We start from the raw sequence: 25,071 nt of genomic DNA, 5'->3' as shown, positions 1-25,071 counted from the left end.
AACATAAATACATGGAAGGAGAGATTCCTTGCAGAAAATCTCCCCTACCTTTCTGCCGCAGGGCTTTATCGGAGATAAAAAGCCCAATCTTCACCTTCACGGTAGGCTCAGAGACCTTGAAAAGAAACCTTCAGGAACATAGGTAATCCCGCAATCCTGGACCTGCCAGAAGACCCTGCCAGTAAACTTTTATTGGCCTTACTACCAAAAAAAAAAAAAATACTGGATCCCAGGGCCCAGTTTAAAGCATTCGCAAGCAAAACCTTGCATCTTTGGATGACGAGGCCTGGGTACCGTTCATTTAGTCCAGTACGGAGACATCAGAACAGATCCAGTCAGGATGGCTGGGTTGCAACAAAGGATTACTGCCCGTGGAGCTCAGTACAACATCCTTACACGTGCCCAACACCTTAGATACTGGCGAAAAAACTGAGGACTCCCAGTAATGGGAGGGGTGATATATGTCCAGCACCAGATATGCAGATATAACCCACATAGTTATTACTATGGCTCTGTGTCCCTGATGCAAGAAAATAAATGAGGTTTAAGGTTGATAAAGTTATGCACTTGGAGCTAAGAATATGCATGCATCATACAAACTATGGGGGGGGGGGGGGGGGGGGGGAGTACAACTGGGGGAATCCATAGAGGAGAAGGATCTCAGGGTTTTGGTAGATCATAAGCTTAATAATAGCATGCAATGACAAGCTGCAGGTTTCCAAAGAGAGCAAAATCCTTTGTATTAAGAGCAGTATGAATGCCAGAGAGATAATTTTGCCCCTGTACAAAATCATTAGTAAGACCTCCTCTAGAATATGCAGTTCAGTTGTGGGCACCAGTTCTCAAAAATTATATTGGGGAACTGGAGAAAGTGCAAAAGAGCAACCAAACTGATAAGAGGCATGGAGGAGTTCAGCCATTAAAGGAAAGATTAGGAGGAACTGAATTTATTCACTCTTGAGAAAAGAAGGTTAAAGGGGGATATGATCAACCATAGGGGTGCAACAGATCAAAAAACTCACGGATCGGATCATTTTTCGGATCAGCAAATAATAATTGAATTTGCAAAAACCTGTAAAAATTCCACCACCATATAGTCCCCACTGTAATATACATCTCCATCACTGTAATATCCACGTCATTTCCCCCAATAGAATATTGGCTGAGCATGGATGAGTATGGCTGTGTATCGCCGAGTATTGGCAGGGTATTGAGGGATGGCTGTGACTGCAATTGTCACAGAGCAGCGCTGTGTGCACTACATATGCAGCCCACAGCGCTGCTGCCATTCTATTTCTCCCCTCCACTGTACAGATTTGTGCAGAGGGGAGAGAGGAACCAGCGTCATCAGGACGGCAGTTTACAAGTGATCGTTCCGTCATTTGACAGAGCGATCACATTGTAAACGATGTTGGGTGCACCAAGATGGGCGCCACTCCGGAACTAGGCCGAAGCCCCGGCCTTTCCTAAGGCCGAGACCGCGGAGCGCGCCGCTGCGTGTGCCGATACGTGCGGGGTGACCTGTTTGGATCACGGATCGGTAGCGATCCGTTGCACCCCTAATCAACAAGTATGAATATATAAAGGGGTCCATATAGTGAACTTTGCGTTGCGTTATTCACTTTAAGGTCAACAATGGAGGACAAGGCGGCACTCTTTACATCTGGAGGAAGAGAGACTTCATCTCCAAATATGGAAAGGTTTCTTCACAATAAGAGCGTGTTAATTTTTTTTTTTTTTTACATTTGAAGATTATGTAATTTACAATTCATGGTGGAGCATGAACATTCTAATATAGAGACAGATGCATGGAAATGTTAATATAGAGACAGATATGCTGAACAGATATGAGTTTTGCTTTGTTTTACGAGTACTGCACTTGAGTTTGGGTTTTTGTGTACAGGGCACCATAAAGCGGAGGTCCGCCCACCCTGCAAAAATTAAAGCCAGCAACTACACATGCTGCAGCTGCTGACTTAATAGGACACTAACCTGTCCTGGAGTGCAGCGATGTCAGCACCGTAGCTGATGTTTCCATCGGCTGTCGGGTGCTGCTGCTACCATTGCCAGTAAGGGAATCTGGCAGTGCAGCATTATGGCTTCATGCCGGGTCCCTACTGCGCATGCGCGAGGCACCACTGCGCTCTCCTGCTGGCTCGGCAGTAGGGGAAGGAGAGAGTCGAGCCGCCAACGTAATTCACCACAGCCCGGACTCCCAGGAGTGGGGACAGAATACCTGTCCAAGACAGGTATCCGCTCCCCCCAAAAAAAGATGCCAAATGTGGCACTGGAGGGGGGGAGGAGACTAATGAATGGAAGTTCCACTTCCACTTCACTTCTGCTGAAACAGATAAGTGATTGTCCCAATACAGTGCCAGAGGTTTGGAAGCACAAATGTCTAAAATATCTTTGTATGCTGTAGAATTAACTGTTCACATCTGAACTTAATAATTTGGAGGCATGCCTACACACTCTTGGCTGTACAGCAACACCTACGTGATCATACCTCCAAATTATGTGAGGGTTTACAACCACTTTCATATACCCAGTGAAGGGACTGGTCTCAGGCGATACATAGAGATTAAACAAATTCTCCTACACAAGTTTATACCTGTTTATCTGCTGTCTTATCAACAGCCATTTAAAGTGCTGAATTTTAAAGCTTGTCTGAGTTTAGAAACAGGGGGCAGAGAGACAACATTACACTCTACAGAGCTCAGCAAGGAGAACTCTGAGCTGATTGGAAAGCTGTCCCTTTCACATAGCACACAGGAACAGAGAGGGGGTTGTCAAGCACCTGGAGATCCTTTCCATCACCATTTTTCTCTTGGCGTCAGGAAAACTTGTCAGAATTGATTCCTGCTGATAGAGGAATGAAGCTGTAGACAAAAGTGACACTTCTTTTTTCAATTATGAGCACTTATATACTATACAGGGATATGCTTTGTTCATATCTCAGATGAAACACAGTAAACAATAAAAAAGTAACAGAATAAAGACTATAAAAAAAAAAGTGTTTATTGTCACTTATTAAATGTCATGTTTTTTGCAGAACTATTACATTTGCCTGAATCTTGTACTGATATTTCATGGTTTTATGTATTATAGTGTACAGGAAGACACCTGCAGAGTCGTATTCAATAAGTCAAAAGCACAAAGTGCTAGTTGCAGCTAACCACAGTAACCAATCAGAATTTATCTCCGAATGATTCCAGCAAGGTGAAATCTAAGGGTTATGGTTTACCGTACTAGCCTAAGCACATCACTGATACACTTTGTTCTCCTTTACTGAAGAAGTCTGACAAGGTTGATGTCTTGATGACCAGATCCAACACACATGGCGTTCTGAGACATTTACAAAACAATTATTCTTATTATATTTTAGTAACTGTAATCATATATTACAAGCCCAGCCTGTATTCCATCATCACGTGTGGCTCTCCCATCACCTCACTCAGAGAAGGATCTGAAAAATAAAATATACATGTGTGAGCAGCACATCATGACTTAACTGCTACAGACTACAACTGCTTTGTCTGGAGGGAAAACATGTGGTGTATTTTTGGATCAGTGTTTATATCGGAAGGGTACGGATTTTCTTGTATGCTTGCTCCTTCCCAATTGTGTTTTGAATCAGCCATTAGAGGGTGCTCCGAATTTCACTAGAACCTCCTTGCTTAAAGTGCTACGAAACCCAGTAATATGAAAATAGTTCATATGCCCACAGCCTATAAATAATCTTTGTATGTTAAAATAATGCCCATATCCATACACACCCCTTTTTGGCTGATTTGTATACCACACTCACGTGATAAACTGCAGGGGGTTTGCCTGAGTGTTCAGGTAGGAAATTTCCACTACAGCTTCATGCTGTTATAGGAGGCAGATCATCCATGAATCAAGAGGCGAAATGTGTGATGTCATACCATGTGACCTGAACAGCTCAACAAGGAAATGATCTCCCCAGCAATAGAGACCAAACTGAGCATGTGCAGGAGGACTACTCTGTCTTATGTGGACTTGTCCAGAGTGACCCTGTAGGAGAGGGAGGATCTGTACATACAGGATCAAACAGTCTTTTTACACAATGCAGAGGATTAACCCTTTCTAAGTTCCACAGCGAGTATAACAAGCATGCCATTTAGGGGTGCAACGGATCAAAAAACTCACGGATCGTTCCTCGGATCAGAGTCACGGATCGGATCATTTTTCGCATCAGCAAATAATAATCGAATTTGCAAAAACCTGTGAAAATTCCACCACCATATAGTCCCCACTGTAATATCCACATCATCTCCCCCATTGTAATATTGGCTGAGCATGGCTGGGTATCGCCAGAGGTATGGCATGGAGGAATGGCTATGACTGCAATTGTCACAGAGCAGCGCTGTGGGCACTACAGATCCAGCCCACAGCACGGCTGCCATCTGATCTCTCCCCTCCACTGTACAGATCAGTACACAGAGGGGAGAGAGGAACTGGCGTCATCATGACGCCGGTTTGTTTACAAGTGATCACGCCGTCATTTGACGGTGCGATCACATTGTAAATGCCGACGGGTGCACCAAGATGGTTGCCGCTCCGGAACTAGGCAGAAGCCGCGGCCTTTCCTAAGGCCGAGACCACGGAGCACTCCGCAGCGCGTGCTGATCCGAACGGGGTGACCCATTCGGATCGGTGACGATCCCTTGCACCCCTAATGCCATTCTGCATATACAGATTTTACTGTTGTGGGTTTAGCAACACTTTAGCCCCTTGTTGACAGAAGGTAAAACAAACCTTAACACCTGAGCCCAGTTTTGCAACTTTGGTATGTGTTAATAAAACTCTACATAACTGTGCAACTACTTGTGTATCGTGAATTATATCTTTTTTTCCAGGACAAAATGGGCCTTGTTTGGTTGTAAATGTTAAAAAGCATATCTCTGGACTTTTTCCTTCTTATGAAAAAAATAAAATAAAAATAAAATCTGTCTCAAAACAGTAAAAAAAAAAAAAAAAAAAAAAAATTATATATATATATATATATATATATATATATATATATATATATATATATATATATATATATATATATATATATATATATATATATATATATATATATATATATATATATATATATATATAATTTTTTTTTTAAACTTCAGCTGTATATTTCTTGCAATTACCATGACATACCACCAAAATAAAATTGAACTATTCCTGATGTGCATAGGGATACCAGATGTGTGCATTATTTAAGGTTTGTGCCCATAGTAGGGCCCAGAAAGAAAACCTACCTAAAAACACAACTGAACAATGGCACCAACACTAAATATAAAACCCTTTATTTCTACCCAAAACATACTAACACAATGCTAACTTAGGCCTGATTCACACCTATGTATTTTTTAGTGCTGTTTGTTTTGCAGATTTGCACTAAAAAACGTGTTCCATATGAACCATGTTAAATGGACTGTAGTGCAAATCTGCAAAAAGCACAGGTGTGAATCAGGCCTTAGGCACCATTCACACCAATGCGTTTTGTTGATGCCTTTTGCAGAAATGCAGGGAATTTTTTTTTAACATGGGTTCCTATGGAACACATTAGAGCTGCACAATTATTAAAAAAATTGTGATCTAAAGTCGGACCCCCCCCCCTCCATGATCTATATTGCCGAGTTTGCCGATTCTTTCATATAACAAGTGGAGAGACTATCTGCTCACTCAGCTATCAAAAAGAAAAAACATCAGGCAGTCTGCCAAGTTTAGAATATGAAACATTGTAACTAACCTTCCTCCTTCTTAGATCAAAGGGATACACTTGTTTGGATTTTTTTTTTTTTACAGGCAGTCTGCCAAGTTTTAAACAACTTCTAAATGCAAGAAGTTTAACCACTTAAAGTCAATCTGACACTTCTTTCTCAAGTTAAAATTTATATTTTTTGCTAGAAAATTACTTGGAACCCCCAAACATTATATATATTTTAGCAGAGACCCTAGAGAATAAAATGACAATTGCTGCAATATTTTATGCCTCACTGTATTTGCCCAGTGGTCTTTCAAATGCAATTTTTTTGCGAAAAAATATACGTCAATGAATAAAACGAAAACTCTGTGAGAATCGCAATCTATCTTCTAGGCAAAAAAAATAATCATGATTCTCATTTTAGCCAGAATCGTGCAGCTCTAGAACACGTGCATTTTTGTGCCTCTGCGTTTTTGGAAAGGGTTGGGGACTTTTTTTTTCCCCCACAAAATGCAGCGTTTTGCATATAATAGACTTCAATGGTTCCGTATCCAAAACGCAAGTACTGAGTTTTTACTGGAATTTCGTTCTGTGATTTTTTTTTTTTTTTTACATTCACTGTATATGGCTGGCTGCTAAAGGAACGGCCCAGGAAGCCAGTCACCATGTCCTTACAACTGATGAGGCTTACCCGCTGGCAGCTAAATGTAAAAAAAAAAAAAAAAAAAAAAAAGAAGCGTTAAACACACACACCATCATAACATGTCAAACAACACACAGGTTATTAATACCTGGCTCTAATTACATAAAATAACCATAAGGAGGAAAGGAATCTCAAATTTCTCTCATTCACTCAAAATACATTTCTTAGAGGTTTAGCAATCACCCCCAAGTGAACATGTGTTTCTGACATGTATACTACTATTTTATAATGTTATCAGATAAATAAATGTTCACTTTGGTCTAATTGCTAAACTTGTAAGAAAACTTATTTTGAAAAGACACGGAGGATAATGGAGACCCTATTATCCTTATGGTAATTTTATGTAATTGGAACTATGTTTTAATAATAAACAGTGTATTTTATGATTGGTGTGTTATAGAGGTACATGTGTGAAGACTGAAATCCTCCATCCACTCAGAATCTGGCAGTCAATCAAGTTCTAACTTCAGCTTGTTCAATTAAGCTTTAAAAAAAAAAAAAAAAAAATTAAATAATACTACCTGGAAGCTTGGTTTCTATGCAGAGCTGCACCATATGTTGCACTCGCTAGCATCACTGTCACCTCCCTCTTCTTTCTAGAAGGTGCTAGAGAGAGGAGGTGAGGTGGAGCTGCCTGGGGTATTTTGAGGAGCCCTGACCAATCCCCAACTTGGGTTGGCAGGGGGCCTTAGGTTCCCAGGGCCAGCCCAGCCAGGGAGGAGGAGTTGTCGTGTGGAAGAGCTGGAGTGAGAGAGTGTGGAACACTGCTAAGAGTCCAGGGAGGACAACTGGTTGTAGCCCGGAAGGCTGGTTAGTGAAGCACAGTCGGGAGGGACTGGGGAGGCACGCCTGAGGGAACTGGAAGATTGCAGTACCAGAGGAGTAGACTGTGGGAAGGGCAGTGGAGAGAGGTCATTGCAGCCAGGCTGGCAAGGCCTGAAGGAAGCTATCTGGGATCAGTAGCTGGGAAGAGGACAGTTAGTAACTTTCTATTTGCTACAATATAGGGGCCTGTGGTCCCTGCCTGTAAAGGACAATTCATTAAAGCTTGGCGGAGTTAGTGTTAGGCCTAACCATGTGGTGCTAGCTAGTCTGGAGGAGTAACGGTCAAAAGCAAGTGAAGTGTTGGAGGAGTAATGGTCTGCAGCAAGTGAAGTGCTGGATGAGTAAGGGAAAGAGGTCTTAAGCAAGATTTGTGCTGGAGAGAAGACTGGAGTGTATATACAAGTCCCAAGCAAGTTGCACTGAATCTTTCTGGGAATGCCATAGTTTCCTATTCCCATCCAAATTCAATCACCTCAATAAAAGACAAAAACAAAACAAAACAAAACAAAAAATCATCTATGGACTGGTCTGTGTCTGAGTGCATGAGAGATGGATGCCGGGCTGGGCAGGGTGACAGGTGAACCACAACATTCAGCAACCCCTATAGGGGGGGGGAGTCATTAGGATACACGCAGCAGTTAACCACTTAAGGACCGCCTCACGCCGATATAAAGGGCAGAATGGCACGGCTGGGCACAAGCACATACAGGTACGTTTCCCTTTAAAAGCCCAGTCGTGGGTCACAGAGCTGAATAACAGGGAGAGGCAAGTGTGAATAAACCTCCCCCTGTGCTTCCCAGTAAGCTTGTCACTGATTGTTGTTCCCTATGACAGGGAACAGACCATCAGGGATGTCACACGCCAAGCCACGCCCCCCTAAAGAAAAAAAAATCCCCCACACTTAGCCCCTACACTGCCAGTGACATTTTTAATCACGCTGATAGCTGTATTAATGCTAATGGTCCCAAAAGTGTGTCAAAATTGTCCGACGTGTCCGCCATAATGTCGCAGTCACAAAAAACACACCACACACGCTAATCGCCGCCATTAGTAGTAAAAAAAATAAATAAAATAAAATTTAATTATTAATAAAAATGCCATAAGACGACCCCCTAACTTTTGCGCAAACCAAACGCTTATTGTGATTTTTTTTTTAACCAAAAATATGTAGAAGAATATGTATTGGCCTAAACTGAGGAAAAAAAATTATAGCAAAAAGTAAAAAAAATATTGCATTTTTTGAAAATTTTGCGCAAAAATAAAAACCGCAGAGGTGATCAAATACCACCAAAAGAAAGCTCTATTTGTGGGGGAAAAAAAAGGATGCCAATTTTGTTTGGGAGCCATTCCGCGCGACCACGCAATTGTCAGTTAAAGCAACGCAGTGCCGAATCGCAAACAGAGGCTTGGTCCATTAGCTGCAAAATGGTCCAGGTGTTAAGTGGTTACAGAAAAAAAAAAAAAAAAAAAAAAAAAAAAAAAAAAACACACCTTTAAAGAGGAAGTAAACCCCTTCAAACCACTTTGACCTACAGGTAAGCCTAGATTAAGGCTTACCTGTAGGTCCAAGCAATATCTCCTAAACCTATATGGTTTAGGAGATATTTGCCCGAAAATGGGCACCGCTGTCTACGGCGCATGCGCCGTAGACAGCGGCGCGCAGGCGCACTAAATGCGGCAAGTCCAAGAATGGATTTGCCTAATTTGTTGACTCCCGTGCGCATGCGCGGGAGTGACGTCATCGCGGCTTCGCCGCTGTCATTGGTCGGAGCTGCGAGACGCCACCAGCAAGATGGATGCGGCGGACTACAGGGATCAGCGGCGACTTCGCTGGCTCCTGTGTCAGGTAAGTGACACATAATGAGCTACTATGCGATGCATAGTAGTCCATTATGCTTTACCTTTGCAGATAAAAAAAGAGGAAGTAAACCCATCAGGGTTTACTTCCTCTTTAATTTTCACAGCACCCCAATATAGAGCTGCATCATGTCTTTTAGTTGTGGTGTGTTGAAAACATACGTGTTTTGTGGTGCAATGCTTAGGCACTCTGGAGTGCTATTCATGTGCGTGTTAGTGCAAGTTCTGGATGGGACCTAAATACATAAACAGGTATACAAATAACAGATGAAAACCCAAATATAATGATGTAGGGTCTAACTTCTTACCATTGAGGATATCTTCAAAGCCAATACATTCATCATTCCCTCTCAAGGTGTCCAGAGAAATGTTAGAGCTCTGTAGAAAAGGAAGACGCTGAACCTGCAGGAGACAGATCTACACAATTTAGGGAGATGTCCACAAATTTCAACAACAGGAAAAGGCTACATTCACATAAAATGCAGGTGTGGGAGTGTGTGCAATTCTCACACATTCCCGAGTTCGGACTCCAGGTAGCATGAAACAACAACATTAATGAGGTATTTAGAAGCTTTGATTTACAATGACAGAGGAGAGGCAGTGTATAAGAGAGGGACTGGCAGTGTTTTTTTTTTCCTAACATTAAAGTATGCTGGCAGGGCTGTCCCAGGAGACTGGGGGTCTGTGTACTGTATTAAGAGCCAGCAACACTGTAATCCTTGAAGTGTCGTTTACTGGTACATCAGAGTGACAGTAAAACAATAAAACTGGCGCGTTTCGGCAACAGCCTTAGCCGTAGCCTCTGTTCTGTGTACTGTGCAGGGGGGTCTATGGAAAGTTTTTTTTACCTGATAATTCCCTCTTACACCTATGGTGCGTGTTATACGCCGATAAATACATTTATTTAAAATTTTTTTTTTTTTTTTACAGTGCAGCGTGTAAGTGCAAGAAATATCAAATATCATCTCAAAATAAGAAGCTGCACTCAAGTTATCTGAACACAAGAAAATATATAACATCGAAAAAGTGATATTGCACTGCCCCCTTTTGAATCACTTCAAGCCCCTTAGGATTTTCCCATTGTCGGGTGGAAGTGAATATCAGGATCATGGCTGCAGCCATAATTCTGGTATCATTTTTTTTTAGCGCGGGCGACAAACTTTCCTGTAAAAGTGATCAGGGTAGCCCTACAGCCACCCAATCAAAATTCTGTACCTCCTCCGTGATGTCAGAAAATGGAAGAGACGAGGATTTCATCACTTTTGGTTTTGCCTGTTTGTTTACTAGCCAATACCAGCTCGTGAAGCACCTTGGCTTGATCAGCTGCTTATGAAGGCAGGAGAGATCAGGGGTCTAACAGACCCCAGATCTCACAGTAAAGAATACCTGCCACTGCCTAGCAATCAAAAGGGATGTTCAGCCATAAAGTTGGGAAAAAAAAAAATTTGGCCCCATCACCCCATGCTCACACAAATTTGAAAACATTTTAAACAAACTTCTTTCACATTGTGATTAAGGGGGATTGTTTGTAGAAATTTGAGGAAAATAATGAATTTCATGTATTTTGGAATAAGGCTGCAACATAACAAAATGTGTAAAAAGTGAAGTGCTGTGAATATTTTCTGGATGCACTTTAAGTAATTTTATAGTAAAAAAATGCAGACTTTTACATGTATGTGAGAAATGTCTGCATTAATGCATGTGGTCCTTGAGGACACAAGTCTGAAAGCCCTGATTTTGATGACTCCATAATTCTAAACAGCTCACCTGTTTCACTGCCTGGAATTCCATCTGTAGTTTCAGAGGAGCATGCAAGCCTTGAATGTTTCTTAAAGTTGAAAAGCTTACTTTCTCCTGATTGAGCTGAAACTGAAAGATTAACGTATATATAAATGAAACCGAAAATATGCAAAAATTGTCATCACTTTATATTCAATACAGCTGACAAATGAATAAGAATAAAATTAGAAACATTCAGTGACAGTACTAGTTCCAACGTACATATAGCATCAAGTTCTGTTGAAATATAGTGAACAGCTAAAGTGGCGCTAAATATATTTTTTCTTCTACGATCCCCATCCCTCACTGGCATCTTCTTCTGGGTGCTGGTATTCAGCTGTCTTTCACTGGCCAGCACGGGATGACATCACACTTGTCCATGTGCAGGAGTCAGTCAGCCTGGCACACAGGGACTGTGCCAGCAATATAAGCCAGTTTACATGCCAGACAACGCTGCGAGCAAGGTATATTTTATTTCAGAAGTGACATTGCATGTTCTTTTCTGAAATAAAGAACCCGTCTGATTGCATTTTGTGACAAAGGAACTTTAGTTCTCCTTTAAAGACCTTTAATCTCATGTCTGAATTTCAAATATAAACTCAAACCAAATTGAGTATTTTACAATTCCAATGAGGGAGAGAGGGTAACAATTTCAGTTATCCTTTAAAAGGGTATGCTGTTGCAAAAATATTTTATTTTGTATTGTAATCTGAAAACCTCTTTATCACTGCACATGCCTTTTATTTTTTTTCTCCACATTTACACGTAGGCCAAGCTAACCAGCAAAAGTGATGGTGAAAGGGGTTGGGACAACCAACGTCAGAAGAACTTACCTTTACCTTTTATTAATATGATTTAAAGTAAACTGTAATGGTGTTAAAGTGGGAAAGGAAATAAATAAAACACCTTGTAATGGTGGCCCCACTAGCTGTTTTTGGATACCATCCCTTTGCTTTCCATTGCTCTGTTCAGCCACCATAAACAAATAAAGTGCACCCTGTGGAAGAAGTTATAAATGACAGCTCTCTCCCTTCTATGCTAGCACTGGGTGCCTAAGACCATACACACTATTCGATTTTCTGCAGATTTTGTCTTGAGATTTAACAATATCATGTAGTGCAAGGGCCTGCCCGATAGCATACAAATTGAAACTCTTATGGTCTGACCTCTTATTATATGGGTTTTGGTAAATCTGAAGACAAAAATCTGCAGAAAAATCGAATAGTATGTATGGGGCTTAAGTGGCCAATCACCAAGAACCAGTGCTGTCACATGGGAGAAAGGGGAGCAAGTCAGATGCTCCCGATACTCAAAACTACTAGTTATTTTACTTTGCTTTTGGTGGCCTAGTGGAGCAGCGTAGGAAAGGGAAGTGGAGAATGTAATGCTAGTGGACAGACATTAAAGAGAATCAGTTGCTTATGCCCTACATGGGCAAAGCATTGGTTTATATTAGGTATTTTTAACAAAAATCTGTGGCTACAGCTTCTCAAGCACCCCCCAGCAGTGATATCCATTTTCCAACCACTATCACTTTTTCCTAGAACCCATATATTTTTAAGAGCTAAGTTCACCCCCCCCCCCCCCCCCACCCTAAATTCCAGCTTCCCTATGTACCAATATACCATTACTGTACCTCTGTTGCAGAAAAATAAAAGCGCTCTTTGATTTTAAGAACAAGGCCTTACCTTAGCCCCTTTTGTGTTCCATAGACTTCATGACTTCCTGGTATGTAGATTTAGGACATAGAAACAAGTAAGACACAGGAAGCAGATCACCAGCTGACTTCATTAGCACATACACTCTGCACCCATCAACTATGTTTGCACGGCATCCAACCAAGTATGTGTTTAAAGTGACTTGTCAATGTGGGCTGCCACAGTTGCTATGTTTGCATGGCATCGCACATGGGGCAGCCATATCACTCAAATTGGCTGCCGTATGTGCTATGAGCAGAAACGCTCCAAAAAACCGGAGTTAGACTTACCGGTAACTCTTTTTCTAGGAGTCTTCCAGGACAGCCTTTGAGATATAGGGCTCCTCCCTCCGGGACAGGAAACACGTCAAGCCAATTAAATAAAAGGTGTGGTCCTCCAGGCCCTCCTCAGTTTTACTCCAAGAACCGCCGGGAGGCTCTGAAAGACATAACACACTAACAATCACGTTAATACACATCCTCGCCACTTAGTCCAATTTAAACAACTTTGGGTGGGAAGCCAGGCTGTCCTGGAAGACTCCTAGAAAAAGAGTTACCGGTAAGTCTAACTCCGGTTTTCTCATATCGTCTTCCAGGACAGCCTTTGAGATGATAAGCAAGGAGCTCACCTTGTCAGGGCGGGACCACTGCCTGGAGGACCTTACGTCCAAAAGTCTGCTCTTTATCAGACCATAAATCCAGACGGTAATGTCTTTTGCGAACGTTGAGTAGCTGGACCACGTTGCTGCTTTGCAGATCTCCTCCGGAGAGGCTCCAGCCCTCTCTGCCCATGATGCGGAAACCGCCCTTGTAGAGTGTGCCTTAACTAAGGGTGCCTGCTTCCCCTCTAACTCATAGGCTTTAACTATCGCCATTCGTATCCACCTGGCGATAGACGCTTTGGACGCCTTGCAGCCCTTGCGAGCGCCCGAAAAATTAACAAAAAGTGAGTCTGACTTCCTGAAGACCTTAGTGGCTTCTAAAAAAATTAATAGACTTCTCCTGACGTCTAACAAACTTAAAGATCTCGCCTCATCCTTGTCTGAGGTTGAGAAAAAAGTTGGCAAAATAACATCCTGTGTCCTATGAAAAGTGGACACCACTTTAGGAAGAAAACTAGGATCAGTCTTAAGTACTACCCTGTCCTCTAAGATTAACAGAAATGGCTCTCTGACCGAGAGCGCTTGTAGATCACTGACCCTTCTAGCTGACGTGATCGCTATCAAAAATACAGTCTTTAGTACAATCCACTTAAGTGAAGCTCCCTCTAATGGTTCAAATGGATCTTGGGTCAGAGCCCTAAGAACCAAGGCCAAATCCCAAGTAGGGCAGGACTTCATTCTCACAGGCCTGGATCTAGATAGAGCCTTGAAGAAGTTCCTGACAAATGGATTCTGCTGAAGGGAGGACTGAAGGAAAACACTTAAGGCCGCCACCTGTACCTTTAGAGTGCTGATAGATAGGCCCAGTTCTACCCCTGCTTGTAGAAAATCTAGGACTGCCGGGACCCCGGGACTTGCAATCCCCTGTTCTCGCAACCAGGAATTAAACCTCTTTCCTACCTTGGCGTAAATTGCCCTAGTAACAGGTTTACGGCATACTAACAAGGTCTTAATCACTCTTTCTGAGAAACCCTGTGACCTTAAGATTTGTTCCTCAGATACCAGGCCGCAAGCTTGAGCCTCTCTATCTGAGGGCACAGGATCGGCCCCTGGGAAAGTAAGTCCTCCCTGACTGGTAGAAACAGCGGAGGATGTACGGCCAATCTCTTTATGCTGGCAAACCAGGGTCTCCTTGGCCAAAAAGGAGCTACTAAAATGAGGTCCGTAGTTTCCGAACGGAACTTCTGCAGAACCTCCGCCACCATCCTTACGGGAGGAAAGGCGTAACACAGGCCAAACAGCCATGGATTGGCAAGGGCGTCTATCCCCCTGGCCCGATCCTGTGGGTGAACCGAAAAAAATTGTGTCACCTTCCTGTTGCCTTCTGTTGCAAATAGGTCTATTTCTGGCCTTCCCCAGCATGACACGATCTCCTCGAACACTTCCTTGTTGAGGGACCACTCGTCCTGACCTATCTTCTGGCGACTGAGAAAGTCGGCCAGGAAATTCTGAGTTCCCTTTAGGTGAATGGCTGATATTGAGGACAAATTCTTCTATGCCCAGCAGAAGATTTTGTCCGCAATTACCTGTAGTGCAGGGCTTCTGGTTCCCCCTTGCTTGTTCAGGTAGGCTACTGCTGTCACATTGTCTGAGCGAACTTGCAGATCCCTGCCATGTAACCGGGACTGGAAGGTTTCTATAGCTTTCCAGACTGCCAGAAGTTCCTTCTGGTTTGAGGAACGACCTGTCTCTAGGTTCGACCAGGAACCCTGGGCTAAGGTTCCCTCTAGGTGGGCACCCCAACCCAGCGCACTGGCATCGGTCGTGACCACCACCGTAGCTTGTGGGGACCAGGGAAGACCCCTGTCTAGGTTGACCTGGGCCCGCCACCACCAAAGAGACCTCCTGACTGCCGAGGATAGGGGCATAACCTGATCCAGGCTCTCCTGCCTGCCATCCCAATAACGGAGCATGAGTCTTTGTAAAGGACGCTGATGATGTCTTGCCCAGGCCACCGCTGGAAAGCATGATGTCATCAACCCTAGGACTCTCATCACCTCCCTGATCTGGGCTTCCCGACCAGATTGAAGCTGGGCTACCGCCTGCTCTAGCTTGCCGATCTTCTCCTCCGGAAGAAATACCCTCATTTCCACTGAAGAAATCCTGTATCCTAAATACAGGACCTCCTGTGAGGGGGTCAGCTGGGATTTTTCCTGGTTTATCAGCCACCCCAGTGAGCGCAGAAACCCCAAAGCCTCCTGTATGTCCCTCTGCAGCTGTTGGGCCGACTGGGCTATGAACAGTAGATCGTCCAGATATGGGATCACTGTTATAGCCTTGAGCCTTAATGGGGCCAGTGCCTCTGCCAGAACTTTTGTAAAGACTCTTGGTGAGGCTGAAAGCCCGAAGGGGAGAGCTCGAAACTGGAGGTGTAACACACCCGTGTTCAACCTCACCGCCAACCTGAGAAATCTCTGAGATTCCGGATGAATCGGGATATGCAAATATGCATCCCTGAGATCCACTGTGGCCATGTGACAGCCCTGAAACAGGAATTTGGTTACCGAGAAGATTGACTCCATCCGGAACCGCTTGTATTTTATAAATCTGTTCAGGGGACGGAGATTCAGTATTAACCTGAACTTCCCCGAAGGTTTCTTTACCACGAATACGTGGGAGTAAACCCCCAAGCCTCGCTCCTCCTGAGGTACCTGCACCATTACTTCTTGGTCCACCAGATCCCCCAGAAGAAGAGCCAAAGCCTCTGCTTTCTCTTGGTCCCTTGGTAACCTTGTTACTTGAAAGTTTGGGAGGGGAACTGAACCAAACTCCAACCTGTAGCCGTTCCTTACGAGATCTCGAATGAACGGACTTTCGGTTGAAGCTTCCCACTGTGGGAGGAACTTCCCCAGTCTTCCTCCCACCGGGACGCAGGAGTCACTGGGTTTTAGGGGAGGGTTGAGGAGGATTGAATAAGATACCTCCTCTGCCTCTTCCCTTGTGACCCGTCCAATGCTTTTTGGGGCGAACCTCCCTTTCCTGCAGGTTTTGCTGCCTGGGGCTTCGAAAAAGGCGTTTCCCTTCAGGTCTCTTTTTCCTTTCTGGGAAAGCTTTCTTCCTATCCTGCGTGCGCTCTAACGCCTCTTGCAGGCCGGGCCCAAACAAATGGTCCCCTGAAAAGGGTAATCCACACAACTTTAGTTTTGAAGCTGTGTCTCCTGACCAGGTTTTAAGCCAAACGGCCCTTCTGGCAGCGTTCACTAGTGCTGCTGATCTAGCAGCCAGTTTGACTGATTCTGCAGAGGCATCCGCTAAAAAGCCCACAGCCTTAAACAGTAGCGGAAAGGACTTCAACAGCTGTTGCCTAGAAGTACCTGCAGAAATATGTGATTGTAACTGTGTAAGCCAACACTCCAAGTTTCTGGCCACACAGGTAGCTGCTAGGGCCGGTTTAAGCCCAATGGAAGAGGCATCCCAGGCTCTCTTGAGCAGCAGATCTCCCCTCTTATCCATAGGGTCCCTGAGTGAACCCATATCATCAAAGGCCAAATCTGTCTTCTTAGAGACCTTAGCCAAGGGAGCGTCTAATTTGGGAACCTTGTTCCAGGGATGCACCGCATCTGATTCAAAAGGGAACCTCCTTCTAAGGCTACCTGAAAAAAAATGGCCTTTTTTCCGGTTGTTCCCACTCCAGCAGAATCGCCTCCACTAGCGACTTATGGACGGGGAATACCCTGTCTTTCATTACACTCGACCCTTGATACATCATGTCATGTTTTGAAAGCTGGACCTGTTCTTCTCTGATCTCCAAGGTGTCATATATAGCCTTGAGGAGGTCACCCACATCATCCAAAGACAGCTTGTATCTGGCTGATCTAATGGCCTCTTCCTCCCCCTCAGATTCTGAAGTAGACTCTGTCCTAGAGGAGGCTAATGACCTGGGTAACCTCTCCCTATCCACCTCCTCCTCCTGACTTGGTTCGGATAAGGAAGGCATACTCACGGCTCTGAGTAAAGAGACAGAGGGACCCTGTATCCTATCCATCATGTTTTTAAAAGATTGGAAGGTGGATGCAATCTCATCCTTTACGGATGTTAAAACATTGTGACAAGCTGCCACCGAGTCCTCTTTTACCAGGCTACTGACACAATCTGGGCAAAGCGGCTTCTCCCAACCGGTGCCTAACTTAGCCCCACACACGGCACACTTCCTTCTGGGTAAAGGTATCTGGGCTCTGTCCTGTTTAACCTAAAAACAAAGAAAAACAGGGTCCCATTAAAATACCACCCCTGACCACACCACTGTGCTTCTAGGGTCTGTTTAGGAAGTGCCCCCCTTCACCAGCAGGTTCTCCACCCCGGGAAGGTACTACGGGTCAGAGTGACCCCCCACCCCCCAGTGTAAGTCCTGGTCTGCCCTCACCAAGCTTACCTGAGAGGTACTGGAGCCTGTTGAACCGGAGTCCACCTGCACAACCGCACTCTCCATGGTTCCTGTGTATCACTCAGTCTCTCTGAGCCTTCACACTGCTCCAGGCAACCCTGTAGTCACACCGCCGCGCCCAAAGGACTGGAACGGGTCCTGCGGCGCCCCCTGATGACGCGAATCCGGCGGAAGTGCGTCTCTCCCACTTCCGTACGCCAGAGCGCAAAAACTCCGCCCCGACGCCGTGCGTTCCTTACGAACGCACCGCTCACAGTACCCGAACGCCGGTCGGTAGAACGAACGTCTCCCGCCGCCTCCGACCGACAGGTACGAGCGGTTAGCGCTCCGAGGGGGAGATTGCCGCGTATCGGGGTCCCGTTCTCTCCGAACGTTTAAATGGCAGCAGGGACTGAAAGCTACCCTCTCCTCCCTTCGTTCGGACCGAGGGGTGCTAAGGGCCAGGTCCATCAAGGCGCTCTCCCCAGGCAAAACCCCTGAGAAGGAGCTCCCCCCTTACCAGTTCCAGACGTGCTCCTTCCCGTCCGGCAGGAAACACAAAAACTGAGGAGGGCCTGGAGGACCACACCTTTTATTTAATTGGCTTGACGTGTTTCCTGTCCCGGAGGGAGGAGCCCTATATCTCAAAGGCTGTCCTGGAAGACGATATGAGAAATAAAAATAAATAATGTAGAGAGATGTGAATGGGGCCTGACAGCTGACTGTTTCCACCCTATGTACAAATGCGACCGTACATTATACAATCTGTGTACAATTTCCTTTAGATTTAGCTAAACTATGTAATAGGAAGACCCAACTATCTACTCATTCACTCTGTATCAAATCAGGCAGGCCCTTGCACTACATCAGGGGTGCCAAACCCAGGGGCCTCATGCAACCCAAAAGAGTTTAGCATGTGGTCTGTGCCCACCTGGAGAGACACTGGGGATGCGGTGTAAAGATAGCAGCTGTGACAACCTACACTAACAAGCCAGGCAAACGCATGTCTGGAAGGATGCCGTGTAAACATAATTGATGGGTGTAAGGTGCACATGTTAGGGAGGTTAGCTGGTGAACTGCTTCCTGTGCATTACTGGCTTTTATGTCCTAAATCTATATCAACTTTTCTATGGAACACACCAGGGCCTAAAGGTAAGGCTTTGTTCTAAAAAATTAAAAAAAAAAAAAAATCTTTTCATTTTTTTTCTGCAGAGGTACATTAATGGTATATCGATACATAGGAGTGCTGGAATATAGAAAGGAAAGGAAAAAAAAAAAAAAAAAAACTTTAGTACTACAATTATGTGTATTATTCCTATGCAGTTATAAGAATGATTTTCCAATTAAGGGCTTTTTAAAAACAGAAGGATGAATACTTACATTATTTTCTGACAGTTCTAAAGGATGGCTTGGCAAGAGCTCACTCTGTGCACTTGTAAACCTGCAACAATGTGTTAAAAACAAATATGAATAATTATGGAATAAATTAGATCATTCATAGAAGACAGGTATAAGCAGTTGGCATTAGTGCCACACTAATCTTCATCTAGCTCCTTACTTTTCAGGTGTTCTGTGTTATTCTGGGCCCAGTTATAGCTGTATTCGTTTCGTTACAACCTGCCTTTCATAATACTATTGTGTATTAATTATTAACACACAAGTGGAAAAAGTCTACCTTACTTTTTCTTTCAGTGAATAAATGATGAAATTTATTAAAACATAAAGAAAGGAAAAAGAAACTCACCCTGTTCGGAGAGTATCCTGGAGTCCATAGCCCCCATACTGGGTTGACAGTTCAGTAATTGGGATACTGTCCTTGAGCTGAGAAGAAAGTGCCTTTGTATTCTGAAACACAGATTTAACAATATGCCATAAATGTTAATGTATTTCTAGTACAGCCACATTTCAATGGAACACATTTGTCTAGTCTGCAGCATCATAAACACAGAAGAGAACTACCACAACTACACCACATGCAGCCTAATCATTCCTCCGAAGTTTATGGAAGGTTCCTCTAGACTAGGTGCTGAGGAGTCACAACACAGCATACTATAGAAGATATCAGATTGAAGCTCTGCACATAACATCTGGCAATGAAGAAAATCTCACTAGATGATTCCCATACAGGTGTGCTATATTCCCCACATATTATTATTATGGAGCTCCTATTTATATTCATATACCATGAACAAAATAAGTCAACGTGGAACTGAGAAGCCAGTTAATTCAATAAGGGCACTTTCACACTGGAAGCAACCGGGTTTCGGCGCTTTACCGTAGGGTTTGCGGGGCTTTTCGGCTGCTACTGGGGTGCTTTTAACCCCCCCTAGTGGCCGAAAAAGGATTAAAAACGCCTCCAATTCGCATGACAGGAGACTGTGACCAGCTCTCAATGGAGCCAGTTCATACATTTTTCAAGGCGTCCATGGAGCATACTGCAGAAGATTCCTGCGCATCTTTGGCTTCCGTTTCAGGTGTGGATCCAGCCAAAAGGTCGGACCTAAAATGTGAACTGGGATGCACCGGACCCCCTGATGTGCCCCGCAGCCGCACATAGTGTGAACCCAGCCTGAAAGAAACCGGTAGTCATACAAAGTATATCAAAGATTGCACCACTCCAGGTGAAGTATGAGTCCTGCTTTAATAATTGCCGGGTGCCAACCTCAGTCCATAGCCAGAGCATGAATGAACAATCAAATGAAGGAAAGTGGGGGGCACTACCAGCATATAATTTGGAGTTTATTGGAAATCCTTTAACCACTTCCATACCGGGCCTAGTCTGACACTTCTCGCCTACATGTAAAAATCATCTTTTTTGCTAGAAAATTACTCAGAGCATAAGAAAGAGATAGAGATAGATATATGTATATCCTAGGGAATAAAATGTTATTTTTAAAAGTTTCATGAATAAACAGTAAAGTTAGCCCAATTTTTTTGTATAATGTGAAAGATGATGTTACGCCGAGTAAATGGATACCCAACATGTCATGCTTTAAAATTGCACGCACTTGTGGAATGGCACCAAACTTTGGTACCTAAAAATCTCCATAGGCGACACTTTACATTTTTTTTTACAGGTTACATGTTTAGAGTTACAGAGGAGTTACAGAGGTCGTCTAGTGCTAGAATTATTGCTCTTGCTTGCGGCGATACCTCACACATGTGGTTTAAACGGCGTTTAGGAGATATCTACCATATACGCTTGCACCGATGTCATCAGAGCATGTGCACTGAAAAAAGGGCACGATCTTTCGTCACACAGAGTCCACGGCCCTGGAAGGAAGAGGGGTGAGAAGACGGATGCGGCCACCAGCAGGGACCTTGCAGGCTTAGTTTGCAGGTAAGTGCAACATAATGGGCTAGTATGCATCACATTCTAGCCCATTATGCTTTTACTTTGCAGGGGAATAAAGAGGAAGTAAAACCCACCAGGGTTCATTTCCTCTTTAACAAGTGACAGAACCTGTGTAACGAATAAGTGTTTGGTTTTAAAGGGTGCCTGCAATGCTAGTGACTGAGAGGGTGTCATATGATGTCCACCCAGGATGGGAGAGCTCCTGGTCGCTCGTTATTCGTCTATGGGCTGGGTGGGAAGCAGTTAACAACCAGTCACCTTTTACAAAAAAAAAAAAAAGTTATATATATATATATAAAAATATATGAACAGCACATGCGTGACCGTAGCCTTAAACGGTTTGAAATGCTCAGCACTCTCATGGCAGTCACATGATGGGGATTCGGTCCCGCCAGCTCCTGATCTTTAGCCCAGATTGAGCGGTGTATGGGACAGCTCGGTCTTTGTGGGACCACAATCTCAGAACATAAACAATGGCGGCCCACGACACATATGTACAACATCATACATAGGTGTTGGGCAGCCATAAAAGAATCATAGAGGGACTGGTATGAGATGACCCTCTTTGTTCTTCTTACATCTGCTACAGATCATCAATGCCATGTGCAGCCCCAGCTCTAGTACAGGTGTCCCCACACAGCACAGTACAGGCCGGTGACACAGCAAACCCAAACTGAAACCGAAAATAAACAAAAGCACCCTCCCTGCCCGCTCCACATCCTTATATTCCCCTCCCCACCCCACCCGGGACACATAAGTGCCGGTGACCCCCCCCGCAACACTCACCATGGTGATAACAGGTCCGTGCTCTCCACTACTCACAACCGCAATATCATTCAATGCCCTGCTCCTCACCGAGTGACTGGCGATACTAACTGCGCATGGGCAGCCCGGGCCGCTTAGTGATCACGTCACCCCGCAGCCATACAGACGCTTATACGCAAGTGCTACGGAGAAGCGTAGCTAAACATGGTCCTGGCCAAGTGAGCGGCCATTTTGTTGGTTGGATATTTTGCTGGGTCATTTTATTTTTTTATCGTTGCTAGATTTGGTGCGTTTTTGTTACATTTGGTTGTTGCTGGATACATTACCATCTACAATTATGAATGTGATTAGGATGGTTTCTATGTAAACCTACATTGGAGCTCTACTCGCACTTTTGTGTAAAGGACGGGACTGCAGGAGGCTTGGTGGGCCACAGTGTGGGAGCAGGGGTGAAGAGTTCTTCAGATGAAGATATAGAAGGCATAGTTGCCAACATTACAAAAAAAAATTATAGGGACACTTTTTTGGCTGTGGTGGAGTCTTATTAGGGGGTGGAGCATGCTTTTGTAGGCATGACATAGCGAAAAAGAAAAATGGGCGTGGGTTTTGTGAAATAGTGGGTGTGGCTTATATGGGCATGGTTCAAATGGGGGTGTGGTTAGAGTCTGAGATGAATGAGAGAAAGCATCTGGTCGCCTGCCACCAGATGCCATCAGGTGCCCCCAGCAGAGCCCTTCCTTGCATCTGGTGCCACCAGCAGAGTCTGTCCTTGCATCAGGTGCCCCTGGCAGAGTCTGTCCTTGCATCAGGTGCCCCAAGCAGATTTTGTCCTTACATCAGGTGCCCCCAGCAGAGACCATCCTTACATCAGGTGCCCCCAGCAGAGTCAATTAGAGGCGATTCAGTTCGCATTGTGCGCTATACAAGTATTTTATTAATTCATTCATTCAATTCTTACATCAGGTACCCCCAGAAGCAGAGGCCCTCCTTACAGATCTGTGTCCCTGGCAGCAGAGCCCCTCCTTACATCTGGTGTCCCCAGCAGCGCAGCCCTCCTTTACATCTGGTGTCCCCAGCAGCGGAGCCCTCCTTTACATCTGGTGTCCCAGGCAGCAGAGCCCTCCTTTACATCTGGTGTCCCTGGCAGCGAAGCCTTCATTTAGATCTGGTGTCCCCGGCAGTGGAGACCTCCTTTACATCTGTTGTCCCCAGCAGCGGAGCCCTCCTTTACATCTGGTGTCCCCAGCTGCGGGACCCTCCTTTACCTCTGTGTCCCTGCAGTGGAGCCGCCATCCATTTACATCTGGTGTCCCCGGCAGCGGAGCCTTCCTTTACATCTGGTGTCCCCCAGCAGCAGAGCCTTCCTTTACATCTGGTGTCCTTACAGATCTGTGTTCCCCAGCAACAGAGCCCTCCTTACTTCAGTGTCCCCAGCAGCTGGCAGCAGCGGAGCCCTCCTTACAGAGCGATCTGTGTATCCAAGCAACAGAGCCCTCCTTACTTCAGTGTCCTTGGCAGCAGCGGCGGAGCCCTCATTACAGAGCAATCTGTGTCTCCAAGCAACAGAGCTCGCCTTACTTCAGTGTCCCTGGCAGCAGCAGCTGAGCCCTCCTTACAAAGCGATCTGTGTCCCCCAGTAACAGAGCTCTCCTTACGTCAGTGTCCCTGGCAGCAGCAACCGAGCCCTCCTTATAGAGCGATCTGTGTCCCCCAGCAGCGCAGCAGCTACAGTTCCCGGCTTTCTTGTTTGTGTGTTCAGTAGAGAGGGGAGAAGCTGGCTGCCTCTACCCTCCCCACTGAACACAAGGGGAAATAATCCCCGTGATGGAGGCAGAGGTCATCTTTTTGTAGCCCACCAGCCGTTTTTTCCTAAAACATTCCCGATTTTCCTGGGAGAAAGGCAAAATCCCAGGAAATTAATTGGGGCGAGCTCTGATCAGGACGAGGGTCCCAAAATCGGGATTGTCCCAGGAAAATCGGAACTGCTGGAAAGTATGCATCAGGTGTCCCCAGCGGAGTGCCTCCTTCCATCAAGCATTCCCAGCAGAGTCCCTCCTTACATCGGGTGTCCCCAGCGGAGTACCTCCTTACATCAGGTGTCCCCAGTACAGTACCTCTTACATCAGGTATCCCCAATAGAGTGCCTCTTACATCAAGTGTCCCCAGTACAGTCTCTCTTACATCAGGTGTCCCCAGCAGAGTGCCTCTTAAATCAGGGACCCCAGCAGAGTGCCTCTTAAATCAGTGCCCCCAGTGAAGTACCTCTTAAATCAGTTCCCCCAGCGGAGTGTTGGCTGCAGTCTAGCAACATCTCCTCTCGTTCTTCGTATTCAGTGGAGAGGGGAGGGGCCGATCTGTGCAGCTAACCCCGGCTTGAGAATTGTGAAGAGAGAAGCCAATGGATCGGCCCCTCCCCTCTCCACCAAACACAAGGGACGAGAGGAGATGTAGTTGAACACAAGGGGAAAGCTCTTGCGGCGGCGCCGGCGGCCATTTTTGTTGGAGCTAGGAGCCGGAACTGCTGCAGAGTCAAACATTCCCATTTTTCCTTGGAAAAAAGGCAAAATCCCAAATCGGGACAGCCTCTGATCTGGACGAGGGTCCCAAAATCAGTATTGTCCCGAGAAAACCAGGACTGTTGGCAACTAGGGATGAGCCAAACACCCCCTGGTTCGGTTCCCACCAGAGCCTTCGAACGGACCGAAAATTCAGGGACTGTGTAAGTTTGTTGTATTTTTAAAGTGTAGCCCCAGGGTTATCACCCCTGTTTAATTTTTTTTGCCGTCCGTCTTTTTCATCTCCCTTCCTGTTGTCTCCTTCGCAAGTAGGAGACGTTTGTATGTTGGATGTTTGAAAGTAGGGGCCTGCCCTATATGCTCTGCAGAAATTTGGGCCTAAGGTGTTGGTGTTGCCACAACACTGTAAACCCTCAAAGTGACTCTATGTAGGTGCTGGAGCGCCCTGCTGTGAACCATTATATCAAGAATTGTAATTACATGCCATTGTTGAACAGTGGTAGAAAAATTGGGCCTTTGTTGGTTGTGGTGGTGGTGCTGGTGCCACAGCACTGTAAGTCCTCACAGTTACTCTCGGTGGGTGCTGGAATGCCCTGCCGTGAACTATTATATCAAGAATTTTAATTACATGCCATTGTTGAACAGTGGTAGAACAATTGGGCCTTTGGTGGTTGTGGTGGCGGTGGTGCTGGTGCCACAACACTGTAAGTCCTCACAGTTACTCTCGGTGGGCGCTGGAATGGGCCCTGCTGTGAAATATTATATTAAGAATTGTAATTACATGCACCTGTTAAACAGGGGCATAAAATTTGGGCTTTA

At 45.0% G+C, this 25,071-nt stretch overlaps 1 protein-coding gene across 1 annotated transcript; it reads right to left on the bottom strand.

Annotated features, from left to right (window-relative positions):
* Window positions 1–3,004: 3,004 nt before the first annotated feature.
* POMP (proteasome maturation protein) lies at window positions 3,005–21,913 on the bottom strand. Its single transcript, XM_077484078.1, has 6 exons — window positions 21,758–21,913; window positions 19,361–19,461; window positions 18,997–19,057; window positions 10,884–10,985; window positions 9,425–9,518; window positions 3,005–3,466 (listed from the first exon to the last, which is right to left on the bottom strand). Exons 1-6 carry the CDS (start codon window positions 21,758–21,760, stop codon window positions 3,402–3,404), a joined length of 426 nt encoding a protein of 141 aa, XP_077340204.1. The 5' UTR covers window positions 21,761–21,913; the 3' UTR covers window positions 3,005–3,401.
* Window positions 21,914–25,071: the final 3,158 nt, after the last annotated feature.

This window comes from Lithobates pipiens, unplaced genomic scaffold, assembly GCF_037356315.1.
Source record: "Lithobates pipiens isolate NorthernLeopardFrog02 unplaced genomic scaffold, aLitPip1_a1.2 Scaffold_16, whole genome shotgun sequence".
NCBI lineage: Eukaryota > Metazoa > Chordata > Amphibia > Anura > Ranidae > Lithobates > Lithobates pipiens.
The sequence above is the reverse complement of the archived record's forward strand: the minus strand, read 5'-3'. Positions and strand labels throughout refer to the sequence as shown.

Coding starts and splice junctions, on each gene's coding strand:
- POMP (XM_077484078.1), bottom strand. Junction 10,986..18,996: donor TAGAACTGTCAGAAAATAAT/GTAAGTATTCAT, acceptor TTAATCTTTCAG/TTTCAGCTCAATCAGGAGAA. Junction 9,519..10,883: donor AATTCCAGGCAGTGAAACAG/GTGAGCTGTTTA, acceptor TGTCTCCTGCAG/GTTCAGCGTCTTCCTTTTCT.